This window comes from Acyrthosiphon pisum, chromosome A2 (assembly GCF_005508785.2).
Source record: "Acyrthosiphon pisum isolate AL4f chromosome A2, pea_aphid_22Mar2018_4r6ur, whole genome shotgun sequence".
NCBI lineage: Eukaryota > Metazoa > Arthropoda > Insecta > Hemiptera > Aphididae > Acyrthosiphon > Acyrthosiphon pisum.
The window spans coordinates 81,816,483-81,840,880 of NC_042495.1; the positions used below are offsets into that span (position 1 = coordinate 81,816,483).

General features: G+C 28.2%; 4 protein-coding genes across 11 annotated transcripts in view; 2 read left to right on the forward strand and 2 right to left on the reverse strand.

Moving 5' to 3' along the window:
* The window catches only part of LOC100167507 (aryl hydrocarbon receptor nuclear translocator homolog), a 40,195-nt gene extending 28,526 nt beyond the window's left edge, over positions 1-11,669 (forward strand). For 3 of the 7 annotated variants that reach the window (XM_016802057.2, XM_029490354.1, XM_008181878.3), the window contains 11 exons: positions 4,647-4,804; positions 8,953-9,125; positions 9,189-9,336; positions 9,415-9,642; positions 9,758-9,880; positions 9,950-10,108; positions 10,170-10,320; positions 10,385-10,569; positions 10,629-10,813; positions 10,889-11,024; positions 11,216-11,394. In XM_016802057.2, coding sequence (XP_016657546.1) covers positions 4,647-4,804; positions 8,953-9,125; positions 9,189-9,336; positions 9,415-9,642; positions 9,758-9,880; positions 9,950-10,108; positions 10,170-10,320; positions 10,385-10,569; positions 10,629-10,813; positions 10,889-11,024; positions 11,216-11,394 — 1,825 coding nt within the window. Of the gene's footprint in view, positions 1-4,643; positions 4,805-8,952; positions 9,126-9,188; positions 9,337-9,414; positions 9,643-9,757; positions 9,881-9,949; positions 10,109-10,169; positions 10,321-10,384; positions 10,570-10,628; positions 10,814-10,888; positions 11,025-11,215 lie in introns of all 7 variants that reach the window. The other 4 variants (XM_008181880.3, XM_008181881.3, XM_008181877.3 and 1 more) reach the window with 3 other exon arrangements.
* Positions 11,670-14,499: 2,830 nt separating this feature from the next.
* On the reverse strand, positions 14,500-15,873 carry LOC100166222 (proteasome subunit alpha type-like). Its single transcript, NM_001162223.1, has 2 exons — positions 15,259-15,873; positions 14,500-15,096 (listed from the first exon to the last, which is right to left on the reverse strand). The coding sequence occupies exons 1-2, from the start codon at positions 15,781-15,783 to the stop codon at positions 14,863-14,865; spliced, it is 759 nt and encodes a 252-aa protein (NP_001155695.1). The 5' UTR covers positions 15,784-15,873; the 3' UTR covers positions 14,500-14,862.
* A 742-nt stretch (positions 15,874-16,615) lies between these two features.
* On the reverse strand, positions 16,616-19,196 carry LOC100164191 (electron transfer flavoprotein subunit alpha, mitochondrial). The gene is made up of 6 exons (XM_001946956.5): positions 18,858-19,196; positions 18,654-18,800; positions 17,676-17,940; positions 17,338-17,556; positions 17,114-17,265; positions 16,616-17,046 (listed from the first exon to the last, which is right to left on the reverse strand). The coding sequence occupies exons 1-6, from the start codon at positions 18,903-18,905 to the stop codon at positions 16,867-16,869; spliced, it is 1,011 nt and encodes a 336-aa protein (XP_001946991.1). The 5' UTR covers positions 18,906-19,196; the 3' UTR covers positions 16,616-16,866.
* A 764-nt stretch (positions 19,197-19,960) lies between these two features.
* Positions 19,961-23,189, forward strand: LOC100162123 (coiled-coil domain containing 124-like). 2 transcript variants are annotated; one of them, XM_008181865.3, is made up of 6 exons: positions 19,961-20,106; positions 20,174-20,306; positions 20,397-20,569; positions 20,645-20,773; positions 20,839-20,978; positions 22,788-23,186. In XM_008181865.3, the coding sequence occupies exons 3-6, from the start codon at positions 20,411-20,413 to the stop codon at positions 22,984-22,986; spliced, it is 627 nt and encodes a 208-aa protein (XP_008180087.1). In that variant the 5' UTR covers positions 19,961-20,106; positions 20,174-20,306; positions 20,397-20,410; the 3' UTR covers positions 22,987-23,186.
* Positions 23,190-24,398: the final 1,209 nt, after the last annotated feature.

The window sequence follows — 24,398 nt, forward strand, 5'->3', positions numbered from 1 at the left end:
GCGCACGCAGGGTAAATATAGGTAATATACGCTGCAGACAGCAATCGTGTGTGTGTGTCATTGTTGTTTCCCTTATACCTGAGAAAGTAACAATTTAAAAAGTAGGTATATAATATATTATCATCGAGAATTTGAAAATCTAATGATAAATTATATATAATATTTAAATGTACAATGTAGGTTAAGTACAATATATTAAAATAGGTATAGGCATTATTAAATAGGTATTGACCATGTATGTAGAATAACACGCGGCATAATTGGATATTATTTCTAAGAATTATGAAATTCAGATTTTAAGTGTGATAAGAGAGAATGTATATATTATAATATACAATCATTAATCACACACATCACTTAATCTATTGTATAATTAACTTATTAATGATTACCAAAGTGTATACAGCAACTGCATGTTTCTATAATAGTATACCAGAACACAAACAATAACTATACTGTTCAATATTATAAAAAATAAACAAATACTTTTTTAATACCTAGATGTATAATTTTATATTGCATTAAAAAAAAATTTGTTAATATGTTAAGTATTGTACATTTATATTCAATAATAATTTAATACAATAGCTGAGCTGTAGAATACTCTTTTACATAGTTATGATTACAATAGTTATTACATTTTCGAATCTGAACAAAAACTTTATAGTAAGAAACACTTTTTATTTCATATTTATTGTACTTATTTAAAATAGTCGACTAATAAAAAAGTTATTACATTTTTGGTCAAAAAGAAGAAATATATTTTTGTAATGAAATCAAATCAAAGTATTCTTATAGTTGTTAGTACCTATACATATATGATATTGACTTCATACTTAGTATTTAATTTCACAAATTCATCTTATAGAAATTGATAATTCAATATTGTTTTCTATATTTTATTCATAATTGTTTAGCTACAGTGACACCCAGACGGGTTACCAATACTACAACTACATGTGCCCCTGAAGGATGGTGGGTGAAAATTTGTAGTGCAGTGGTGCCACTAAAAAGCTTATATAAACTATAATAATTAATTTCTGTGGATTATAGTGATTTACTAATTTATTTAAATATTTAACTACCAGGAAACTAAGCTATTATGAAATATTTAATTAAAAATGTACTTATAAATAAATGTTTTGTGAGTATAATTTATTGTTGAGCGCACCAATCATTTTTTATACATATTAAGAAGGGTGAACGGATGTGTATACTTCTGTTAAGTGCACGTGCTCTCAAAATTCTTATTTACCCCACCGTTGAGCTGAATTTGTTTTTGGCTGATAGCTAATTAAAAGTACCTAATGAATATTATATCATTATCTCAATATCAATAGTAGATTTGTACAGTATTTTCTGAGTATAAGCAATATATGAAAAATATAAGGTAGCTCTTCCAATAGTCATTTTATAAGTTACCTAATAAATGCATGTTTACATACTCCAACTTTATGTTATATTATCTTTTTTCAGACTAGATTAAAATATTCTTTCCGTAGATTTTGCACGTATACATTTCTTATAAATTATAATGTTATGTTTTAAATAGCAATATCATATTATATTAATCGAAAATGAGTGAATTCGTTAATTATGATCTTATTTTACTACTACTTTGATTCTTTTGCGAGAACTATCAAAACGGCTTGTTATTTAATTCTAATTACGATAAAAAATTAATTATTTTAAACGGCCGGTGAAATTGTTGTATTGCACAAATTAATTAAGGATCTATTTAAACACATTATTAATACACATATACAATTATTTATAATAAACATTTCGTAATTTTTCTTTTTACTATTTATTTTGAAAGAAATAATTATTTGTATAGAGGTATTACAATGTTTGCATACCGGCATGATTAGTGTATCTCAAGGATAAAATAGCAAAATGTTTAAATGCGTCACCAATGATAAACATATCTTGAAATAATAATAAATAAATAAAAATAAAACACATTTATACAAGAACAAGACAACTTCACTGTGTAAATTCTGTATACTATTATAGTATAGGTATTCTCAAAAAAAGTTGCAAAACAGTTTATATTTTATAGTTCACAAAGGTATAATATAGAATTTTAACAGAAGTTATAATTATTACAAAACTTATCATTGTACATCAAAACAATTGATTATAAAATAAAAATACTTAATTATAATTGATCTCCGATATTCAGCTGATAAACAGTGGCTAACCTCACTTTAATAAATTAAACAATATTAAATACTACATAATATAATTAAAAATATGATATAAACAACTAATGGTATACTAAACATCGGCAACACTGCTGAAGGGTATGCACAATATAAGTTTTTAGTGAAAATAGAGTCAATAGAAATAATGCTTGAAAGTTGTAAGGTAACACTGATGTCCCTCTGCGTAGTTAAGACTATGGTTTTTTGTTTGTATAGTATAGATAATGCGCATTATTTAAATAAATTAATACTAATCGCTGATTAAATATATTTAAGAATGAAGGATTTAATATTTTGTCATTTTTAGTAATTTATTTGAATTCTGTATTTAGTGGACACCACTCACATCGTCACATTTTATTTAGTTATAGTATAACATATTTTCGTTCAGCAAAACCAATTGTATGTACTTATTAGTTTTAATATTAAAGTGAATATAAGCTACTTATTATCAAAATTAATGGTTAGAATTTTAGAACGTTACAGTGGCGTAATATAGTCATGTTTATAGGGGGGGGGGGGTTGGAACATTTACCTTAAAAATAACTTCAAAAGGTTAGAACTTTGTAACTAAGTCCAACCGTCAAATTCGGATTGCATCATTGTTCTTAATTAAATAAAATACATGGTCTCCGAAAAAAAAATATTCCAAAAACCATTTATTGGGAGCTAATTTGCATTGTTGCGCCATATTTCAATGTATAAAATACTTTAGTATCTATACCTATAAACAATAATAATTAATATTTATAGTTAAATAAGTACTTAAATATGGTTTGCCAGTTTTCAAAAAAAAGTCATGTGGGATATGACGCCACTGGAACATCATTATCTGTGTTTGTGCTTCGATTTTTTACGATGTTAAAATTTTTAAACGGGTTATAGAATATTATGTAACATTAAAAAAATTCTCATAACCCGCTTGAAAATTCAGAAATCGTAAAAAATTGACATACCAAACACGGCTAACGTTCTTATCATTAATTTTGATTATAGGTAAATGCTCAATAATTTTAAAGCTAACAACATGCAAATTAGATATATTTTACGTTTCTAAGTCAGGAAAAATATGCCATATCGGTGACCATCCTCTTAATTTTTATTATTACAATTTTGATTCAACAAATTATGCTGTCTTAAAATTCTTTGTGGTATTATATTTCTACTTAGTATTAATATTATTATCACATGTTAAATGTTTTTATTACATTGTATTAAAGATAAAAAAAAATTATAATCTAATAGGTTAGGTTTTCCATACATTTTTACTTTTTTAATCTATTACAAATAATACGTTGTGTATTCAAATATTAATTATTAGTGTTTGAATATTTTAAACCGGGCTTTAAACATTACATTTGTTTTATCAATTTAATTAGTGATTAGTCAATAAACTTACATTATTAAAAAGTCTTTTAAGATAAGTATATATATATATATGTATATTAATGTGCAATGTATTGCATACATACGATAAGTGGCCCACTGCCTACTGTCTCACTACCTTAAGGTACTACCAACTATGAATGTTTTAGGTATCCACCACGTATATTGCATGATTTATTTTTTATTTCCCTTCTTGAGTACACTTATTTTTATTGTTTTATTTTTGTATTGTTACTTTAGAAGGTTACCAGTAACTTAATAACGCCATTCCTACATCTGATAATATTTCTGAATTGGATACTTAAAAAGTCAGATATAATTTGAACCGTGTAATTTCGAAATATTTTGGGAAAAAGTTATAACATTAAATATTTGGTAGAACTATTTTTAGCCTATAAAAAATAACGTATATATATATCATATATTAATAAAATTAATGTAAGATAAATGCACAGTGGCTTATTTAATGTATGCTCATGTAGATGTGGATCCTTATTGTATTTCATTTTAATTTAACTTTTCATCTTTAATTAATTTAATAAGACCAATTTTTTAGTAAACAAATTATATTCAATAATTTGTGTTTGAATAAATCCTGGTATTTTATAATACTATTTAATATTTTATGATTATCTTTAAAAATACCTAAGTTATCGCTTTATAATATTATATCATCATATCAATGCAAGATTGTTATGATATAAAAACAGTTCGGGTCTTATTAGGAGGTATGTAATACCTCCTATATGTCGACGGAAAATAAAACCATTAAAATCGACCATAAAAAAAAAAAAAAATTTGTTTCTGGTCAAAATATAAATTTTAACTAGCGATCTGTAATTTATTTTAACAAAATTGAATAATTGGTATATTTTTCCGTAGATTAATATTTTTTCTGGTTTCTTATTCTTAATAAAACCAATACTTAGCCATATATTATTAAACTGTGCAACATATTTTTTCATACTTAATAGTATTTATAGAATGTGGTTTTATGACGATTTATGTATATCTTGCGAATTTTCTTTTCCTTTCCATGTGAAATCACTGTAGGGAGAATCATTGCGAAATTGAGAGGCGGCGGCGGAACAAGATGACAGCGTACATCACGGAACTCTCGGACATGGTGCCGGCATGTCAATCACTAGCTCGGAAACCGGACAAACTCACCATACTCCGAATGGCTGTTAACCATATGAAAAGTCTTAGGGGTATGTATACTAAAAATATAAATGTGAATGAAACAAATGTTTTGAAACATTCATAAAAATCATCTACAGTGGCGCAATTATCGGGAGTGTTGGGTGTGCAATTCACAGGGGCCCCCGATTTTTGGGGTTCTCATATACGATATTCTTACTATAATGTGTATTATACAAAATAATATAATAATAATTAAATATTAATACAATTAATATAATATAATCTATTAATATATATATATATATTATAAAATAGAAGCCCCTTTTTTGTATTTACGAGCATATCTCGAAAAGAACTCTACTTATTTTAATACGGTTTTCCCTATTAAATCGGTCGAGTCACGGGGAAGGATTTAATGTATTATAATTTTGTTTGGTAAAATAAATTGGGTGCCGGGTAGCCGAAAATAATAACAATCTATGTCTATATACATAGTCCAAATAAATGTTTGTCTCTATGTCATTGATTTCCTCCTAAACCACTGAAATTTTTTGTGTGTTTTTGAGAGAGTCGAATGGTTTAGATTCACTATTAGTCTATTAGACTAAGTTTGTTCAACCCGGAGAGGTATTTTGAGATTTACGATAGACATTTTTTTTTAAATAATTAGTTAAAAATAGTATTTTAAATGTTTGCCATTAGTTACTCTGGTAGATGAGGTAAAAAGATCCATTAAATCGTCGCACTCTTATGGTTTCGAATAAAGAAATTATATCTTAAAACAAACATGAGAGTTAAATGTATATACTATATTTGTAAGCTGTAACTATTATATAGGGTTTCAAAAACTACTTGACCGATTTTGTGAAAATTTAAAATTGTTCTTGGAGATATTAGGAAAGTTTAAAAAGTACTTTGAACCACGTTCGATTTATACCAAGTGCTGTACTGTGTTTAATTCTTGCTAGCAGGTAAGGGCCCCGGTCTAGAAATTTTCACATGGGCCCCTTATTATCAAGTTGCGCCACTGATCATCTAGTCAAAAAATATTAGTTATATTTTTTAGATAATAAATATCTTAATTCGATTGGATAAACAAATACAATTTTCGTACAAGTTTGTTATGTAATGTAAATTAAAAATTATACGTAGTCAATACTCGATGTCTTATATGGGTACCTGGGTATTTACTATTTTCTAATAATTGTTCATTATCTATAATATTCTATAGTCTATAGTATACCAGTGGTGCTGCTAGGACTTTTAAAACGTGCAAGTATCAATTTTAAAAATAACTTACAAGCCGCATAAATTTTTTTACTCATGATATTAATTGACAATAACAATAATCATTAAAATAATATTATACAATCTTACAAATTATAATTTTTATAATTATATTTATTTATTATTTGATTTTATTTTGACGTGGATGGACGGAATCTCTGTTTCTTGCCAAAGATATTGTAATTAATTGAACCACAAAAAATAGTTTTTAATTTGTTCACTCTTTAAATTAATGTACCCACTATTTTATTGTGGGACGCATAACATTTGTAGATCGTCGTGGGTACCGCTGGTATACAATAAACGAAGATAAATTATTATTTTTCCTTAGTTACCTATTGTGCTTAAGCTCCAGGTTTTTTTGTGACTCAATAGGACCTAACACCTAAAGATTTTTTAGGGGGTGCTAATTTTGATTTAGGGCGTGCTAAGGACCCAAAGCACCACCCCCTCTAGTTGCGCCAATGCTATTAATATAAAAAAAAAGATAATAATATAATAATTGCATTTATGTAACTTATAACAATATTATAAAATACCTAAATTTTAACCTTAAATTTCCTTAATTCAGATCAAATATAGGTACCAAAATGTATTTATATTGATGAACACAACTATTACCTTTACAGCTTAATACAAGGTTATTTTAATAAATTAATATTTTACTAATGATAAATAAAAATAGATTTAGTGACTTCTTTATTATTTACCTTATACTTTTGGTAAAATTTTGAATCGAATTAATTATTTGAAATTTTATATTAACAAATTTATATTACGTATATTAGCCTTTTCTCTATGCAACAACCCGTTGCTAATTCCTGTAATAATGAATTTTACTTTTTCAAAATCCTATAATCAATTTTATAAGGTATCATTGTTATTTATATTTTCATTTCCGTTTATTTAATTCCCAAAGTAGTTTAATCCTCAACACCTCAATAGGAAGTATCAAATAACACTCACATATACACGTCGTCTACTACCATCCTTCTAGATAATAACCTCGCTGAAAGGGCGCGTGAGAACTCGCAAATTCATCTCGGACAGCAAAAATGCTTTGTCGCAGGATGCGTGTTTCCTTTTTCCCTTTTCATTTATTTCCTTCCGCACAGGACAATGTGTGTGTGTGCTCTATCGTAGTCTATCTAATACCCCGAATTGTGAACTAGACCGCCATGAATTCAATTACAACATCTTCTTTTTCCTGTTCTCTGTGCGTGATTTTTTTTATTTTTCTATTGCGTTTATTTATTATTCATACGCTGCATTAACTATATGTTAATATTGTATACGGTGTAGGACGTAGGTATTAGGAAATTATTTTCGCCGTATAAAGTGAAAACATTTTTTTTTACTTTATAGGTATCCGATAAGTTATAGGTACACCTATAATTATAGTTTATGCGTATATCAGTATATGCTCTGTTTGCAGTTTTTATTTTTCATCAGCGTTAATCGTCACGGTGCAATAGCATACAAATAATAAAATAAAATGTTGAATTTGCTAACTTAAGGCTACTTACTAAGTACATACCTAATGTATTATTTGGTCTCCGGCAACTCTGCTGGTATTATTACAAGTGCCTATATAGTTTACGACTTTGAAAGATGTCAAACGAGGTACCTATAATATGTTTTCATCGATACATATAAATTGTATGTACACATTATATTGTCGCATTAGAAAATACTTGTAAAAACTACAACAAAACTTGCTGATTGATTTAATTCTTCATCGTGAACTGGCGAACTGCTATAAATATTATTAATCGTATACAACAACTTCTTATATAAACATTGCGCGTTTTAGATGATTTAAATTTATATTTTATTTCTTTCGCCAATAATGTAAAGAAGTAAAGGAGTGGGGAAGTAACAATCATAGGTATATGTAGTTACAATAAAACAATTTTTTATGACCGTGTTTATATAGCTTTTTAGTGGTCAATGATTATTTTTCACTCAATACCTTAGGTAGGTACATAGATATTTTTCTTTTCTCTTTATACCATCGTTTTTGTCATAATAACGGTTACCTCTTATACAGAGTACAAAACCGATTGTATTCAAATGGACGGTATGCGGATGACGAGAATGAGTATTGTCGCATTATAGGTGGCATATACGTTTGTTTGGAACCCGGTCAAGTCAAAGCCAGTTATATATTATTATTATTATTACTATTATGCTAGAAATAATGTATAATAATAATAATAATAATATTTAATATTCACCAGGTTAAGCGTTATGTCTGCCCGCTGGCGGCATGGCTCTATTGTTTATTGTCACGTCCATTGTCAATTTCCTGTTTCACCCTTCGGTTTTTGACGTACTTTTATTTTATTTTACGGGCGAGATGTGAATGACAATGTTTTTTTTCTATTGCGCATTGCCAATTTTATGTCTGATTTAAAATATAAAACTTATAATTTATAATTTATTAAACTAAAAAAATGTAATGTTGCACAAATTAACAAATATAAAATTAAGTTATTTACTTTAGGTTTTCAACCGAAAATTATTTAATTATTACATGTGTAATGGCCACCATAACCTTGTAAAGCGCAGTATTGTAACACTTCAAGTAATTCTATATTGAACATTATATAATTACAATATAATATTATACTTTATTACTTAAATAAATATACATTTTTTATTATTAAAATATCACTCTTGTTAGTTGTTGATGTTTGTTTATTGATCATTTATGATTTTACGATTGTTCTTAATTATAATTTATAATAATTGATCTTATTTCAATATTTTTGTTTTTAATAATCTCGTGTTTTTTGACTAGAGTAGTTTTCCTTTGGTGATAATATTATATTTTTATTGTCAAATCTTGAAACTCAAAAATATGTACCAAGAGCGTAAAGATGGTTTTTAAATATGGTATTCTATAAACTTGTCATGTAAATTATAGGTACAGGTAACACAAATAATGATGGCACCTACAAACCTAGCTTTCTAACGGATCAAGAGCTTAAACATTTAATATTGGAAGCAGCTGATGGTTTTCTATTTGTCGTTACATGTGATACTGGTAGAGTTATATACGTTTCCGACTCTGTTGCACCAGTATTAAATTATTCACAAGTACGAATTTACCACTAAGACTTAAAATTGGTTAAATAATAATTATTAATGTTATTTTCTTAGAATGACTGGTTAGGGACAAGTATGTTTGATCATTTACATCCTGAAGACGTAGAAAAAGTACGCGAACAACTATCCACACAGGAACCACAAAATTCAGGACGTATATTAGATTTAAAAACTGGTACAGTGAAAAAAGAGGGTCATCAATGTAAGTCAACTATAAATAACCTTAGCTATTATTAATATTTTATTTCTATAATCACAAGTACAATTTTACGTATTGTAGCTTCAATGAGACTGTGCATGGGTTCTCGACGTGGGTTCATTTGTCGAATGAAAATCGGTAATAGTGGTGGTATGATGTCCAGTATATCGGGTCATAATCTACATCAACGTCTTAAACAGCGTAATACATTAGGACCAACTCGTGATGGTAACGAATTTGCCGTCATCCACTGCACTGGCTACATAAAGAACTGGCCTCCATCTGGTCAGTTTGATCATCCATTATCTGGTATGATGTCGATCTGTCGTCTAATCACCTCGATGACACTTACCAATAATAGTCAAAAATCCCTCCATCTAAAATTCTTATGATTAAATTTCTATATAAAATGTCATGTATTTAGGTGTTCAAATTGAGAGAGCTGTCGAAGAAGATGGTACTCATTGTTGTTTAGTTGCTATTGGTCGGTTGCAAGTTACTTCCACTCCAAACACTACTGATTTAGCTGGGTCTAATAGTAATGCTGGTAAAACCTAAAATTAACTTTAAGTATTATTAAAGTGTACCAAATATTTACCACCAACTTTTTTTTTAGAATTCATATCTAGACATTCTATGGATGGTAAATTTACATTTGTTGATCAGCGTGTTACACATATACTTGGCTATAAGCCACAAGACCTTTTAAGCAAAACATGTTATGAATTCTTTCATCCTGAAGACCAAACTCATATGAAAGAAAGTTTTGAACAAGGTACATTTCTATTCCACGACCTTGACAAATATAAATTAATAATTGTTTGATTACTTTTCAGTTCTTAAAATGAAAGGCCAGATGATGTCCGTGATGTATCGGTTTCGTGGTAAAAATCATGACTGGATTTGGCTAAGAACAAATGCATTTGCATTTTTAAATCCATATACTGATGATATTGAGTATATTGTATGCAACAATTCAACAGCTAAGTAAGTTTTTATTTTATTAAGTTAAATATCATTGTCTCTATTTTGTATATTTGTTTTATATTAGGTCCTCAATGCACTCCCCATCTGAAAGTGGAGTTAATATCAGTAACCCGTCTACTGAACCTGTTTATCAACAACAGGCACCTGGATTAGATTATACAGTTCAAAGAAGGGATCATGTAGCAGCACCACCATATCAAGCTCATGCAATGATTGCTGCTGCTCCAACAGCCAGTCAACATATGATACGTTAGTGTTTTAATTTGAATTTCTCTATAACTACTTTTACATTTAAATTTTTTAAATAGCTAACAATACAGCGCAAAGACCAAACAGCGCTCAAAATGTATTTAATACATATGAAACGAATGCATCACCCATCAGTTATCATTCGCCCAATCAAGGTACTCAAAGTCAAGTTCAATCCCCATTAATAAATCGCCTTACTAAGTCAAGTCCAACACCTGCACAAACAGCATGGACATTGCGCCAAGTAAAAATATTAGAACATAAAAATAATAAAATAATATTTATATTTCAATATTTTAATACTTATTTATTAATTTAGCCGGTCACTGAAGGTTACCAATATAATCAAGAAATGAGTCCATCTCGCTCACCATCAGGTCCAACATATACACAATTGAGTGGTGGAGCCAGACAAACAACGTATCACAATCCTTCACCAGCAACTGCGTCTCCAGGTAAAATAAAAAATAAAAAGGTTGGATTGTTAAATGGTTTTGAATTATTATTTCATTACTCTATTGTATAAAATTAAAAATACTATTAACTTATCTATTTTTCTAATAAATAGACTTAAACCATTAAATTATGGTTTACAATATTTTTAATTTAAATAGAATAGTCAAATAATTTATTTGATTTTTTAAAGGAATGTGGGGTTGGCAAGCTGGAGCAACTGGGGCCACAGCTGTGGCAAACAATGTACCACCACATCCGCATAGTGGCCATCCACAAGAGCTGTCTGATATGATGATGCAGATGCTTGATCAGAGTGCAGCAGCTGCTTCATTTGAAGACCTTAACATGTTCAACACAAATTTTGAATGAGTTAATCATTGTTTTATTATAATATGTTAAACAAATTAATTAGGGATAAAATGAATGCAATTGTCACAAATTACCTGAATGTATGCTATTAACTGAATGTGTTTAATAGCTGCCTGTAAGGTATTATCAACACCATCTATGGTAGTATTATATGGTTTTCATGTATATTAGAAACTATTATCATGATTTACATGATATACGGGATATCTGTTGTATGTTTAATATTATGGATTCTTTGATTTCTGTAGTCTATACAAATGTAATAAGAATCTCATATCAAGTTTATTAATGACTTAGTAAGTGTTACTAAGTTTACTTAGATTATTATAAACAAAAAAAACATTTTTAAAAAAATAATTTATTGGTATTATTTTAAACATTGGTTTTTTACAATTTAAACCACGCTGCTTTTTATAATACACCAAATTATAATTTTTATATAGTTCATTCTCTTCTATTACTGATAATTACTACAGTTACAACCTCCATGCTACCTCTGTCTTACTCATCTCAATGAAGTCAGTACCTAGGTTAGCTCAGTGCCATAAAAATAAATAATAAGAAGATTTTAAATTTATTGGAAACTTTACTTTCTTTGCCCTTAAATCTCTATGAACAGAAGTTCAAATATTATATATATATATATATTTATTCATTTAGACACATATCATTTTTCAAATATATATCAAATCCTTCCGTAATATTGTAAATTTATTTTTGATTGTATTTTGTTTATTTTTTCAAAACTGGATAACTAAATTAACTTTCTTTTGGGATGTTCTCAATTCAATTTGTAGTTGACTGCATTATACGCATATATACGAATAACATAATAAGAATAACTTTGAGCCAAATACCAGTGGTCAACTTCAAATGTCAGTCCATTGAAAGTTTATTTTTTTTTCGTCCATACTATATGTATACAAAATTGTATATAATATTGTAAGCTTATAATAGTATTATTTACTTTATACTGATGTAAGTGTGTGACATTTTTATAATTTAAATACGAATATTTCTAAATAATTTGTTATTTTATTGTCTAAAAAAAAAAAAAAAATACTATTTTATACAAATTTAAATGTGTATATACATATTTACATATTATATGAAATTCTATATAAATATACGTATAACGAGTTAATGGTGATACCATTATATTCTTTTAATTAACCACCATTTTCACTTATACCACTGCTACGAATTTTTTCCTTTTTCTCTTTTGCGCAGTTAATTTAAAAGAATATACATTGTAAATACAACACTTTGTTTTAAGTTATATACATAATTTTTATTATTGTACATTATATATAATAACAGTTTAATAGAAGTATTGTATAATTGAATGAAATATATTTAGTGGTTTTTTTTAATAATTAAATTGTGTAATTTTTGTTTTATTTTCCTTATACAGATATTTTGTTTTCAAAAACAGTTATCTAACTACATAATACCACTTACAAGGCACTGGCAAACCAAAGACAGCGACTCACTGTCCTTTAGGACAGTAGACCACTGGGCCAGTCCGCCCCTGGCCACATCTCAGTTTTATACAGGGTGATAGTTAGGTATATTCTAATTTTAGTTCTTAGGAATGGCTTTTGCACCAAGGATGTCTACTAGGACCTAAAAATGTATATGCAATTATATGCTAATTTAAATCTCATTGATATTTCTGTTTTCATCTTATTAACTTAAGTTATCATTGATGATCGACCCCAAATATTTAAATTAATCAATTCTTTGCAAATACCTTTTGCATCAATGTATTCTCCTTGAACCTGATTCCGATTTGCACGGCTAACTATATAAATAATCTGTGTGGTATAATGTATTCATTGACATAAAGCTAGCCTACTTCATTTGGCAAACATTTCTTAAAAATCAAAAATATACAACATTACCTTTAAAATTATGTAGATGTGACAGTTTGAGACTGATTCGTTGACATATATGTCACACAAAATATAATTGTATAAACCAAAAATTTAAAAACAATAAACTAGCCATTAACTTATTAAAAAAAAAAATACCCTAGAATAGTAGGGATACATTTGTGGTATAAATCACTTAAAATACATCTAAATATTTTGAAAATATCATTGTTCACAGAAAATGATAATGTTTAAGTGATTAAATGTATATGTATAATGTTTTAAGTTTCTTCTGTTAACACGTTGACCGCCATGTGGCCACTGGCGGTCATTTGTAAATTTCAAATTGTATGTTTTTGTGAACGCCGGTGGCCACAGGTTGATCATTAATACTACGCCACATGACTGCCGGCGGTGCTAAATGAATATGGTTTTATATTATTAACTTCTCCATGACGCTATAATAATGCACCCAAAAAAGTGCCGTGGCATAGTGGGAATCATTACAAATTTTTTGATGTAATAAATGTATTTTTAAAAAAAATTTTATATTTTTAAACTTTTTTTCAAATACATAGTATAATATACAAATTTGGAATGACACTGAAAAATATACTTGGCGTACAGATGATGCATAATCGTGTGACCGGTGGCAGTCAATGTGTTAATATTTTATGAATAAAAATGAACAATTATTGTTATTATATGTTTGGTTATCCCTTGTAATCAAAATCGTAATTCTCAAACGCCCATAAAACATTCATTATTGCTTTATGCCAAACTTTTTATTAATTCCATTAAGAAAAACTTATGAGAAATCTTGTACCATATTTTCAAGCCTGTTTTGAACACTTAATAAATTTTACTCATCATAAGAAAAAAAACAATAAGTTTAGTTTAAAGCTGCTTCAAGAGAATATACGGCAATAAAAGGAAAATTACCTTGTTAAAATTGATACTCATATTTGGTAGAACGATGGTGGAAAAATGATAAATACGACTCATTTGAATGTTTTCTTAGAGACACCAGATCATATTGTAATATTGTGAAAAATTTAAAAAAATTATTGTGTTTAGAATTAAATATGCGATTAATACGTTTGTGTATTGTTGAATATCTTTTACTAGATAACATTTAAATATATAAATTTTTTAATATTATTAAATAATATATTATTTCTGCATTAATTCAGTATTTTTTGATATTCTAATTAAATATAAAAACATGTGGTGGATTGCATAATTTGACATATATTAATGTGAGGTAAACCAACAAGAATACCGGCTTTTATTTGGCAATGGTTGATATAGAATAAGTACATTCCAGATTTATAAAATAACATAATATAAAATTGAAGACAATCTTTTACAATGTACAGATGCCAAAAAAAACACAGCACCGTGTAAAGATAAAACGAAAATATAAATACAATGTACCCATTGTTCTATTAAAAAAAAAAATAACTAATGTACATAGCCTTTTACTTTATTAAATTATTAATATAAATAATATAGGTACATTAAAAAAAAATATATATCATTAATTCAAATTAGATTTTATTCATAATTCCTGGACATAAAAATTAAAAAAATGTTATTGTTTATCTTTTTGTTTGTTTTTTTCTTTCTCCAAAGCTTCTTTTTCTGCTTCTATAACATTTACCATTTCTTCAAGAGATGCTGGGTCTAACATCTTCATCTTTTCATTATTTTTTAACACTACCAATTCAATGTTTTTTTGACCAGATTGAACTACTTCCAGTAATGCTCTGACTGCCAATTTGATAGTCCCTTGTTCCGTACTTACAGCTTCATCATTATAGTTATCCTATAACAACCAAAATACATAAATATGTAATATTTTAAAACAAATAAAAGTACATCAATTAAATTTCAAACTCAAGTCATCCAATATAAAAAAATCATAAATCAGTAGTAGGAATGTTTCATAATTAATCAGCCCTAAACACATGATTGCTTATAATATTACCTGTAAGAATTCTTTGACCAACTTTGAATTTCTTCCAGTGGCATTTGCTTTCCACTCATAGTAGATGCCAGATGGCTCGGTCTGGAACAAATGTGGTGTGCCATTATTGTTGAAACCAGCGATCAGACACGATATGCCAAATGGACGGCGACCGTTGCTCTGTGTGTATTTCTGCTTGATGGAGGCCACGAAGCGTGTGATATATTCGGTCGTTACAGTTTCACCGAGAGTAAGGTACTGCGACTGACATTCCATCTGTGCCCGGTTGATGATTACACGCGCGTCGGCCGTCAGTCCAGCAAATGCCATTACTATGTGTGAATCCAGCGGGCAAATCTTGCGCACAGTACGTTCTTCTTGGAGCATGGCTATGGACTTCTTTTCAACACCGAGTACAACGCAGTCCTTGCCCAGCACACCGATGGCTGTGCATCCTTTACGGACCGCTTCTTGCGCGTACTCCACTTGCAAGAGATGACCATCCGGTGAGAATACGGTGATAGCTCTGTCGTAGCCTCCAGACATGGTTCTGAATTATTTTTGGAGATTTATAGAGCTCAAAGAAAAGTCAACGAACGAAGATCGACTAAAATATTCACTTTTCAATGAATCCTCACGATATTATCAACAACGAGCAATGACTAAGGAAATTTAAAATTCTTCGGCACTGCGTCTGCCATTATAGCGTATCATTGTATAAACTCGAACTAGTATCACGAGTGTTATCTATTATCAGTGTGGCCAACTATTATTAACATTAGATTGAAACACTGCAACTGCATTTGATAATTAAAATAAATTTAATTATCAATTAGTAATTATACCATAGAACAATAATAATTATACTAGATAATATAATAATATAAGTAAATACAAATTTTAAATCTTAATTTTTAACTAGTATTGAAAATACCGTATCTTACCGCAGTCTTAGGAGACATACTGAAGTTTAATTAGTAATGACTATAATTTATTATTTAATAATATAATATGAAGTTTGAAAATGGAAATTTAAATATATCATCTAATATAAGAAAATATTAAAAAAGTACTCGTCATGTTGCTCACTCAAAACTCACTATATTAAGACTTAAATACGAACAAGATGTAATTTTATTGTAGAATAAAATATTGTCACCTATTCAAGATTTTAATAATTTTTTTTCTGCACTAAGACAAGTACGCAAAATATGTGATCTGCAGCAATATAAAATAAATGTAGCACAATATTTGTTTTGGAATTCGCCCCAATTCTTCAATAATTTCATGAAATTGTGTAAATAATAATTGTGTAATCATTGTTTGTTTAATCTAATAAACAAACAATGATTACAGATTAGGAAGTAATTATTAACTATTAAATAAGTAACAATTTTTTATTTATTTAAATTTTTATAAATATGTAAACTAAAAAAATAAATGTATTTAATTATAAGAAATGATAATGGTTATATAATGTATAATGTATATTCAACAAAAATGTGGAACCACCAATATTATTTTCATGTAACCAAAAAAAATAGTTAATTGTGAATCAAACATATTTAACTGATATTGTGACAAACACATTATAATAATAACAAATAAAAATATTAAACCAATTCCCTATTATTTTATTTTTTCAATCATTTCGGGAACAGCCTTGAACAAATCAGCAACTAGTCCAAAATCTGCTACTTGGAAAATTGGTGCATCGGGATCTTTGTTTATGGCAGCAATAGTTTTAGAGTCTTTCATGCCAGCTAAATGTTGAATGGCACCAGAGATGCCAATAGCCAAATATAATTCCTGTAATTAAATTTATTGTTTGACCTTAGTTTCTACTTTCACCTCTCTTAAGAGTATTGTTACTAACCGGAGCAACAATTTTTCCCGTTTGTCCAATTTGCATGTCATTTGGAACAAAACCGGCATCTACGGCTGCTCGTGAAGCTCCAACACCTGCCCCCATTTTGTCAGCAAGATCATAGATCATTTTAAAATTTTCAGCAGACTTGACACCTCGTCCTTAATAAACATAGAAAAAATAAAATAAAATACTAAAATAATAATATATCTTATGAATTATATTTAATATACCTCCAGACACAACTATTTTCGCAGAAGCCAAATCGGGTCGATCATTTTTGGTCAGTTCTTGACTAATCCATTCTGAACCCGATCCTTTTTCATAACTACCTGCAGGCACTGCATCTTCAATTGAACCAGAACCCCCATCAGCAGCAGCTTCAAAACTAGTACTCCGTACAGTGAGCACTTTGACTGCATCTAGTGACTTCAAGGTCAATATAGCGTTTCCTTAAAAATCATTAAATGCATTATTTAATTAATTGAAAAATATGTTACTAATAAATTATTTATATTATAGTACTAAAAAAGTTAGACAAACAAGAAATTATATGAAATACAATTTGCACCTGCATATATAGTTCGTACGAATGTATCAGGAGATTTGATGTCAATAACATCAGTAACTGGAGATACATCTAATAATGCAGCCACTCTAGGTAAAAGTGACTTGCTTTGAGCACTGGAGCCAGCTAATACATGAGTAGCATTAATTCTTTTTTGTGTAGCCAATACCAATGGAGCAAGAATTTCAGGCAGAAATCCTTTGAATTCTTCACCCTCCGCTTTAAGTACTTTGGTCACACCAGATACTTTGGTAACTTCTTCTACAACCTGTTGATGTAAATAATAAATATTAAATAACTCATTATCAACCATTGATTGATAAGATAATCATTGAGAAGTAGTAGATATATAAAATAAATATTAAATAGGTAACAGCATTTAATACATCAATATATTATTTTTCATGCAGGCGGCCGTACGAGTTTGGTTTCCTTATTCTAGCCTTCATGAATAAAAGTATCACAAATCTATGATAAAAATATAATGTGTAGTGCGTACTAAGGTACTATAAATTATTGAAATATTTATTTACAGCATATTAAATGTGTGAAATCTATAAACATAAACTACCTATAGGTACCTAAATTGTAGAGTATGAATAATTTTAAGCAAATAGATTTAATAAATCTGATTTATAAACCAAATGTAGGTAACTGAAATAGTCTATGTGTTCCCAACAATATCTTTTTATTCAAATAACCTAATATTTTTGAAATATAATTCAGAACAATTGTGTTAAGAACCCACAATTAATTAATATTTAAACTTATAAACAAATATTTATTCATGAAATAGGTACCTACTTAACAAAATAACAATATTATGGTTTTAACCTTGACATAAGTAATTACTAATTACTGATTGATACATCATTATATTGAAATATAAAAATCTACCTATATATTTATAATTGTTTTAACCAAAAATAATAGGAAATATAAAAAATTATTCAAATGGTAAAACATAATATTTAAGCATACCGATCCGATTTTGGTACCAGCTACAAGAACAGATACTTCTCCACCAAGTTTCTTTGCAGCCGTTAAGGCATTACGTGTTACGGCTGCAAGTTTCTCATTGTCATGTTCTGCAATTATTAATGTGCTTTGTAACCTATGTCCATTGACCTTAAAATTGCCAGTAAAAAATTAGTTTAAGTTGACAATGATTTTTCTATTGATTACCTTAGAGCCAACATTCTTTGAGTATCTTAAGATGTTATTCAAAATCATTTTAAAATAATTTACGTTACTGTAAAATAAATTGAGTTTTCGACGTTTTAGGCCACACAAAAATGGCAAGACCAGGAAATGGAATACCTATTTTCTACGACCTATCTATCAATTATATAAATAGGAAACGTTACGGAGTTGATAACAAAGTGGACGAGTGCCGAATGCGGAATGGTACAAATTACAAATGTGGCAAAATGTGCAATGGTCAATGTTCAGTGTTCAAGTCTTTCATTGGTCAGCAACACATATTCACGTAAAAAACAATATCATATATCATTGTATTATCAATTATCATTTGTCTGATCAAATGGTAATGACATGGTGGATGGTGATTTGAATCACATTGAATCCACCTTAAGTATTGCGTTATCATGTCAGGGGGTTTCAAAGTAGTAACGCAATACATTCAATGCAAAGTGGATTATAATTTAAAATTAAAATCGACCACGGTACCCCAAAATTAATGTTAATTAAATTATAAAAATATTAGTATTAATTACCAATTACCATGCCCATCATGGAATATGGAGCATGACAAATAACAATGTTAATGTTCTATGATATTATTATTGTACATTTATACCAAATAATGATCAGACAATCAGACAGTGTTCAGCACGATCCACAGACTTAATAATAATAATAATAATAATACAAAAGGTATTTTATATCTGTGGCACGATCAGGGTATGAAACTCCGTGAATTTGCCAAATCGGGAGATTGTAACCTTGAACACGGCGTGGCATACGTAATCTATGATAAAAGTAAACAGTGGAAACAACCCGACCCCGCGCAGAATACCCTGCCTATTAGGCGGAAACGGTTTTTCAATACGGGTATAACATCATGTCAGTGTTACGGAAACAGTTTCATTGTTCGGACTTCAGATCATAGGTAAATACTTCACCCATCAGCTGATCGAGTTTCGCTTCTATATTGTCTTATGGCACGATTAAAGAATATACCCATAGACCTTATACCTTAGTATAAGGTCTATGAATATACCATTAATCGTGGTCACGAACTAAGATAGTACTATCTCAGGTAAGTTCGGTAATTCGGTTATCAGTAATCACAAATAAGTGTTATTAGGGTAAATAATAATAATATTATGGCTTTATCTGTGTAAAGTTTAAAATCAGGTTTTATATTTATTTTATCAAATAGATGAGAGGAGATTTTTGTCTTATAATTTAGGTATTCTTAATAATATTAGCTATTTAATATTTATAATAATATTATATTATACTGTACATTTTATAAGGTTCTTAATATCAACAAAAGGATACAATTATTGAGCTGTTCAATTATCATATTGTTATATATATGTATTACTAATTAATTAGTAAATAAACTGAGTTTAAGGAACTCATAGTTTGTGCTTGAATCACAAAAGTGTAAGTTATTTCAATACCAACACATATTCTCATACATTATATTACAAAATTAGTTTATTTTCTATTTACCTATATTTTTCTGATTAATAGTAGGTATATTAAAAATGCCTAAGAAGTTTGTTGGTATGAATTCAAAAGCTTCGGAAGCCAAAGCTCGACGTGATGCTATTAAGCAAGAAGCGGATGCTCAAAAAAAAAAGGCTATTGAAGATGAATTTTGGAAAGATGATGACAAGAACGCTGCCAAAAAACAAAAAAGAAAGGCAAGTTGTATTATTATACTTTTAATGTTACCTTTTAACTAAGATTATAATTAATCTCTCTCTATATATTAATAGGAGGAAAAAGAGAAGAAAAAAATTGATCAATTAGAAAAGAAACGAGAAGCTCAATTATTACTGGAAACAGAACTCAGTGAAATTAAGACTACACAAATCAACCAAAAAATCACTAGGCATCAACTTATGGTAGTATATATTTAAAACCACCAATAAATATTATGTACATTTGCTGTATAGTTCAAACATTTTAGAAAGAACTTGATACTCCAAAAAATCTTAAGTCTCAACTGACATTGGAAGAAGAAGAAAGTTCAATTGAAGAAAATTTGAACCGTTTGACTATGCATGATGAAGAAGCACGAACAGTTGATGAGGCTCTTAATATGCTAAAGTAAATATATAGTTTATTTATAGAGAACATACCTAATAATGATTGTTATAAATATATACAATGTGTCCTGTGAAGAAGTGACCAGCCGGCGTCTTATAAAGTATACCTTAAGTTATGAAAAAAATCCCTTATAAGGGTGGGTTTAACTTTTTTATTTTTTAGTTATAGACCATTAAACTTTTTTTTAAACAAAACAGAACATACAGCACATTTGCTGACGTATCTTCAAAACTTTTTACCATAATTTTTTTTATTTTAAAGTTAGGTTAGTACGGTATCATTTTTAACATACACAAACAAACTAAAAATGTACAAATTGTTTTTATTAAAGTAAAAAAATTAAAAAAAATTTTGCATATTTTACAGAATAATCTCTAGAATATTGTGTTTATATCTTCCATAATTTTCGATTGATACTAAACATGCAGGATTTTTGTGATTGTAATTATTGTTCATAGGCAATTTACAATTATGGACGAGCTTAGATGAGGCATGCACTCATAAAGAGGTATAATTTAGGAAAACAAAATGCTTAAGGTGTTCTTGGTATTATTCTGTACAATAATAAAATAAAACCGTTGTAAATATGGCGTAAGTAACGCAAGGAATCATATGTAATTTCTATTAAAAAATGCTAAATTTTCCCACTTTTTATTTACTTATTTTAATTTGATGAAAATAATTTGTAAATTTTTGGTTTGATTGTGTATTTTAGTCGATATCTAGTCACTTTTTCACTATACACATTGTATATAATAGTAGATATTGTCTCTCGGTCCTGTCCTGTCTATATAGACAGCCTTTATCTAAATTATAAAAATGTTTATATAATCTCTTTTTTACAACTTATAATGTACACTTTATAAACCTAATTTATATTTTCTTTAAGAGGCCTTTTTACATTTTATTGGTTTTAGTTGTCTTAAAATATTGTAGGAGCGCTATGAGCTGGAATAGTTTTAATTTTTAAACCCTCTTATTGATGGTCTAAAATTGGCCACTATTATTTGAAATATATTTTTCTGTAGATACACAATGAAATTATTAGTATTTAGAATTATTTTAGATTATTTATTCCACAATCTTATTAAAAACGTTCTAAACAGTACTTTGGTATTGGCTTATAACTCATATGTTAAAAACAAGTAAGTGGAATCCTCTAAAGATACAAGAAAATGCCTTAAAAAAAAATTTAATTCACTAAAAATTATATTTAACATTGAAAAATATAGCTTGAAAAATACTCAATTTAATGCAATTTTATAAAAAAAAAAATGCTTTGTGTGTAAGCCACTTAATAAATTTAAAATATAAATATGAATTTATTTATTTTAGGAACTAATCAAAATAAATGTTATCAAAATTTCTATTAATATTGAAGCATAAAAAATAGTAAAAATGTCTTAAAACCCTAAAAATACACTTAGAATTAAAAAAAATGCAAAATAAAAGTTTAAATTTTTAATTATCTGACATATAAATTAAAATATATAGATTAATATATAATATTAATTTCATGCTTGGGAAGCATTGTTTTAAGACATTCAGAAAAAAATGCATTTTGCATTGAAATACTCTTCCTTTAATTAATAACAATAATATATTATGATATAATATATAGCAACAGCAGGGAAATAATAAACAAGTACTCTAAAATTTAATTCAACTGGCACCAATTTAATTTAAACCATCGTTTGTAATGGACAATATGCTCATTAGTTTTTTAAGATCCATTGTGACTGATTTCAACTGTAGTATTATAGTTATTGTTTTTATTTTACATTTTTACACATTATAATATTGTTTCAGCCCTACTCAAAAGTTGTTGGATAAACATCCTGAAAAAAGGCTAAAAGCAGCATATACTGCTTTTGAAGCAGAAAATTTACCAAGATTACGTCTTGAAAATCCATCTATGCGTCTGTCTCAAGTAAAACAACTAATGAACAAAGAATGGATGAAATCGCCGGATAACCCTATTAATCAGAGATATAACAATAAAAATTAAATTGAATTGCTTTTGATTATACAGATACATATAAATACTTAACTAAAGTAGCTGTTCATAATTCCTTGAAATAAAATTTGTTCATTTACCTACTAAGAATATATATTAATAATACAATGTATCATGTAATAAAAATGTATTAGTTTCAGTTTATAATTAAGTCGAATAAAGTGTAATATAATAAGTAAATACTTTTTTGACCACATTTGTTTTCTATATGACTGTTTCACTATGAATTTGTTAAAATCATGATTTTATTTACAAGTACGAGCTATATTTATATAAATAATATACATAATACATATGAATATCTTTATAGTGCGTTTCATTATAACTGCGACTCGACGCTAACGCACTTCATAGTGGTTTTGTCTCAAACCAGGGGTTTTCAAACTAGGATTGAAAAAATGTGTACAATATTCGTTATCAATTTTAAATTTGCCGAGCAACTTTACGCGCTAGTTTTAGAAACCCTAATGAAAAAACACCACAAAACGCGTTAGCGTCAAATCGCAGTTATAATGCACTATAATTGAATAATTAGTATATTATATTAGTAAACTATATTATTTGATACATTTATATTTGTTGTTCCATTATACATATATTAAAATATCTATAAAAGTGCAGCCCTCCAGAAGATCATAATATTTATACAGATTGGTTCAAGTCACCATACATTTCAGTTGTATTGTATTGGTATGTTAATATTATGTTACACATATAGCACATAGCACATGATAATATAATACATTATATTATAGCACTATATATGCTATATAGTATGTGCTATATATGCTATATGTGCACATGATAATATAATGATAATATTTAAGAAATCACTTTCTTGGATAATCTTTTTCCCTCGTAGTTCAGATAATATAATATAAAGACTTAGGATTGATATTTTTTTTTAATAATGTATTATGTATAATGTATATATAAATATAATCAGTGCCGGATAAACCGCCGGTGCAAGCGGTGCATTGCACCAGGGCCCCAACTCTTTAAAAAATTGGGGGGGGGGCCCGATATTATGAATATCAAACTATCAAAGTACCATAAAATAAAATAGGTTCTTATGGTAACCATGTACCTATGTTTTATTTTTTACAAATGGTATATTACTATATTAGATTTTGGTTTGAAACTATTTTTAATTTATTCCTATTGGTGGGTTAATTAATGTGAATATTTGATCGATTGTTAAGTAATTTTTTTTCCATACTTATTATCGTGTATATGCTGGTACACCGATTGACCAATACGGCGAATGACGATAACGTCGCGCGTCGCGATGAACTTATTCGTTATTATTATACATATTGCCAAACGATTGACTTAAAACAATTTGCGCTGAAATAAATGGATGCCAATGTTTTTTCAATTATTACTGATTCGACCCAAGATAT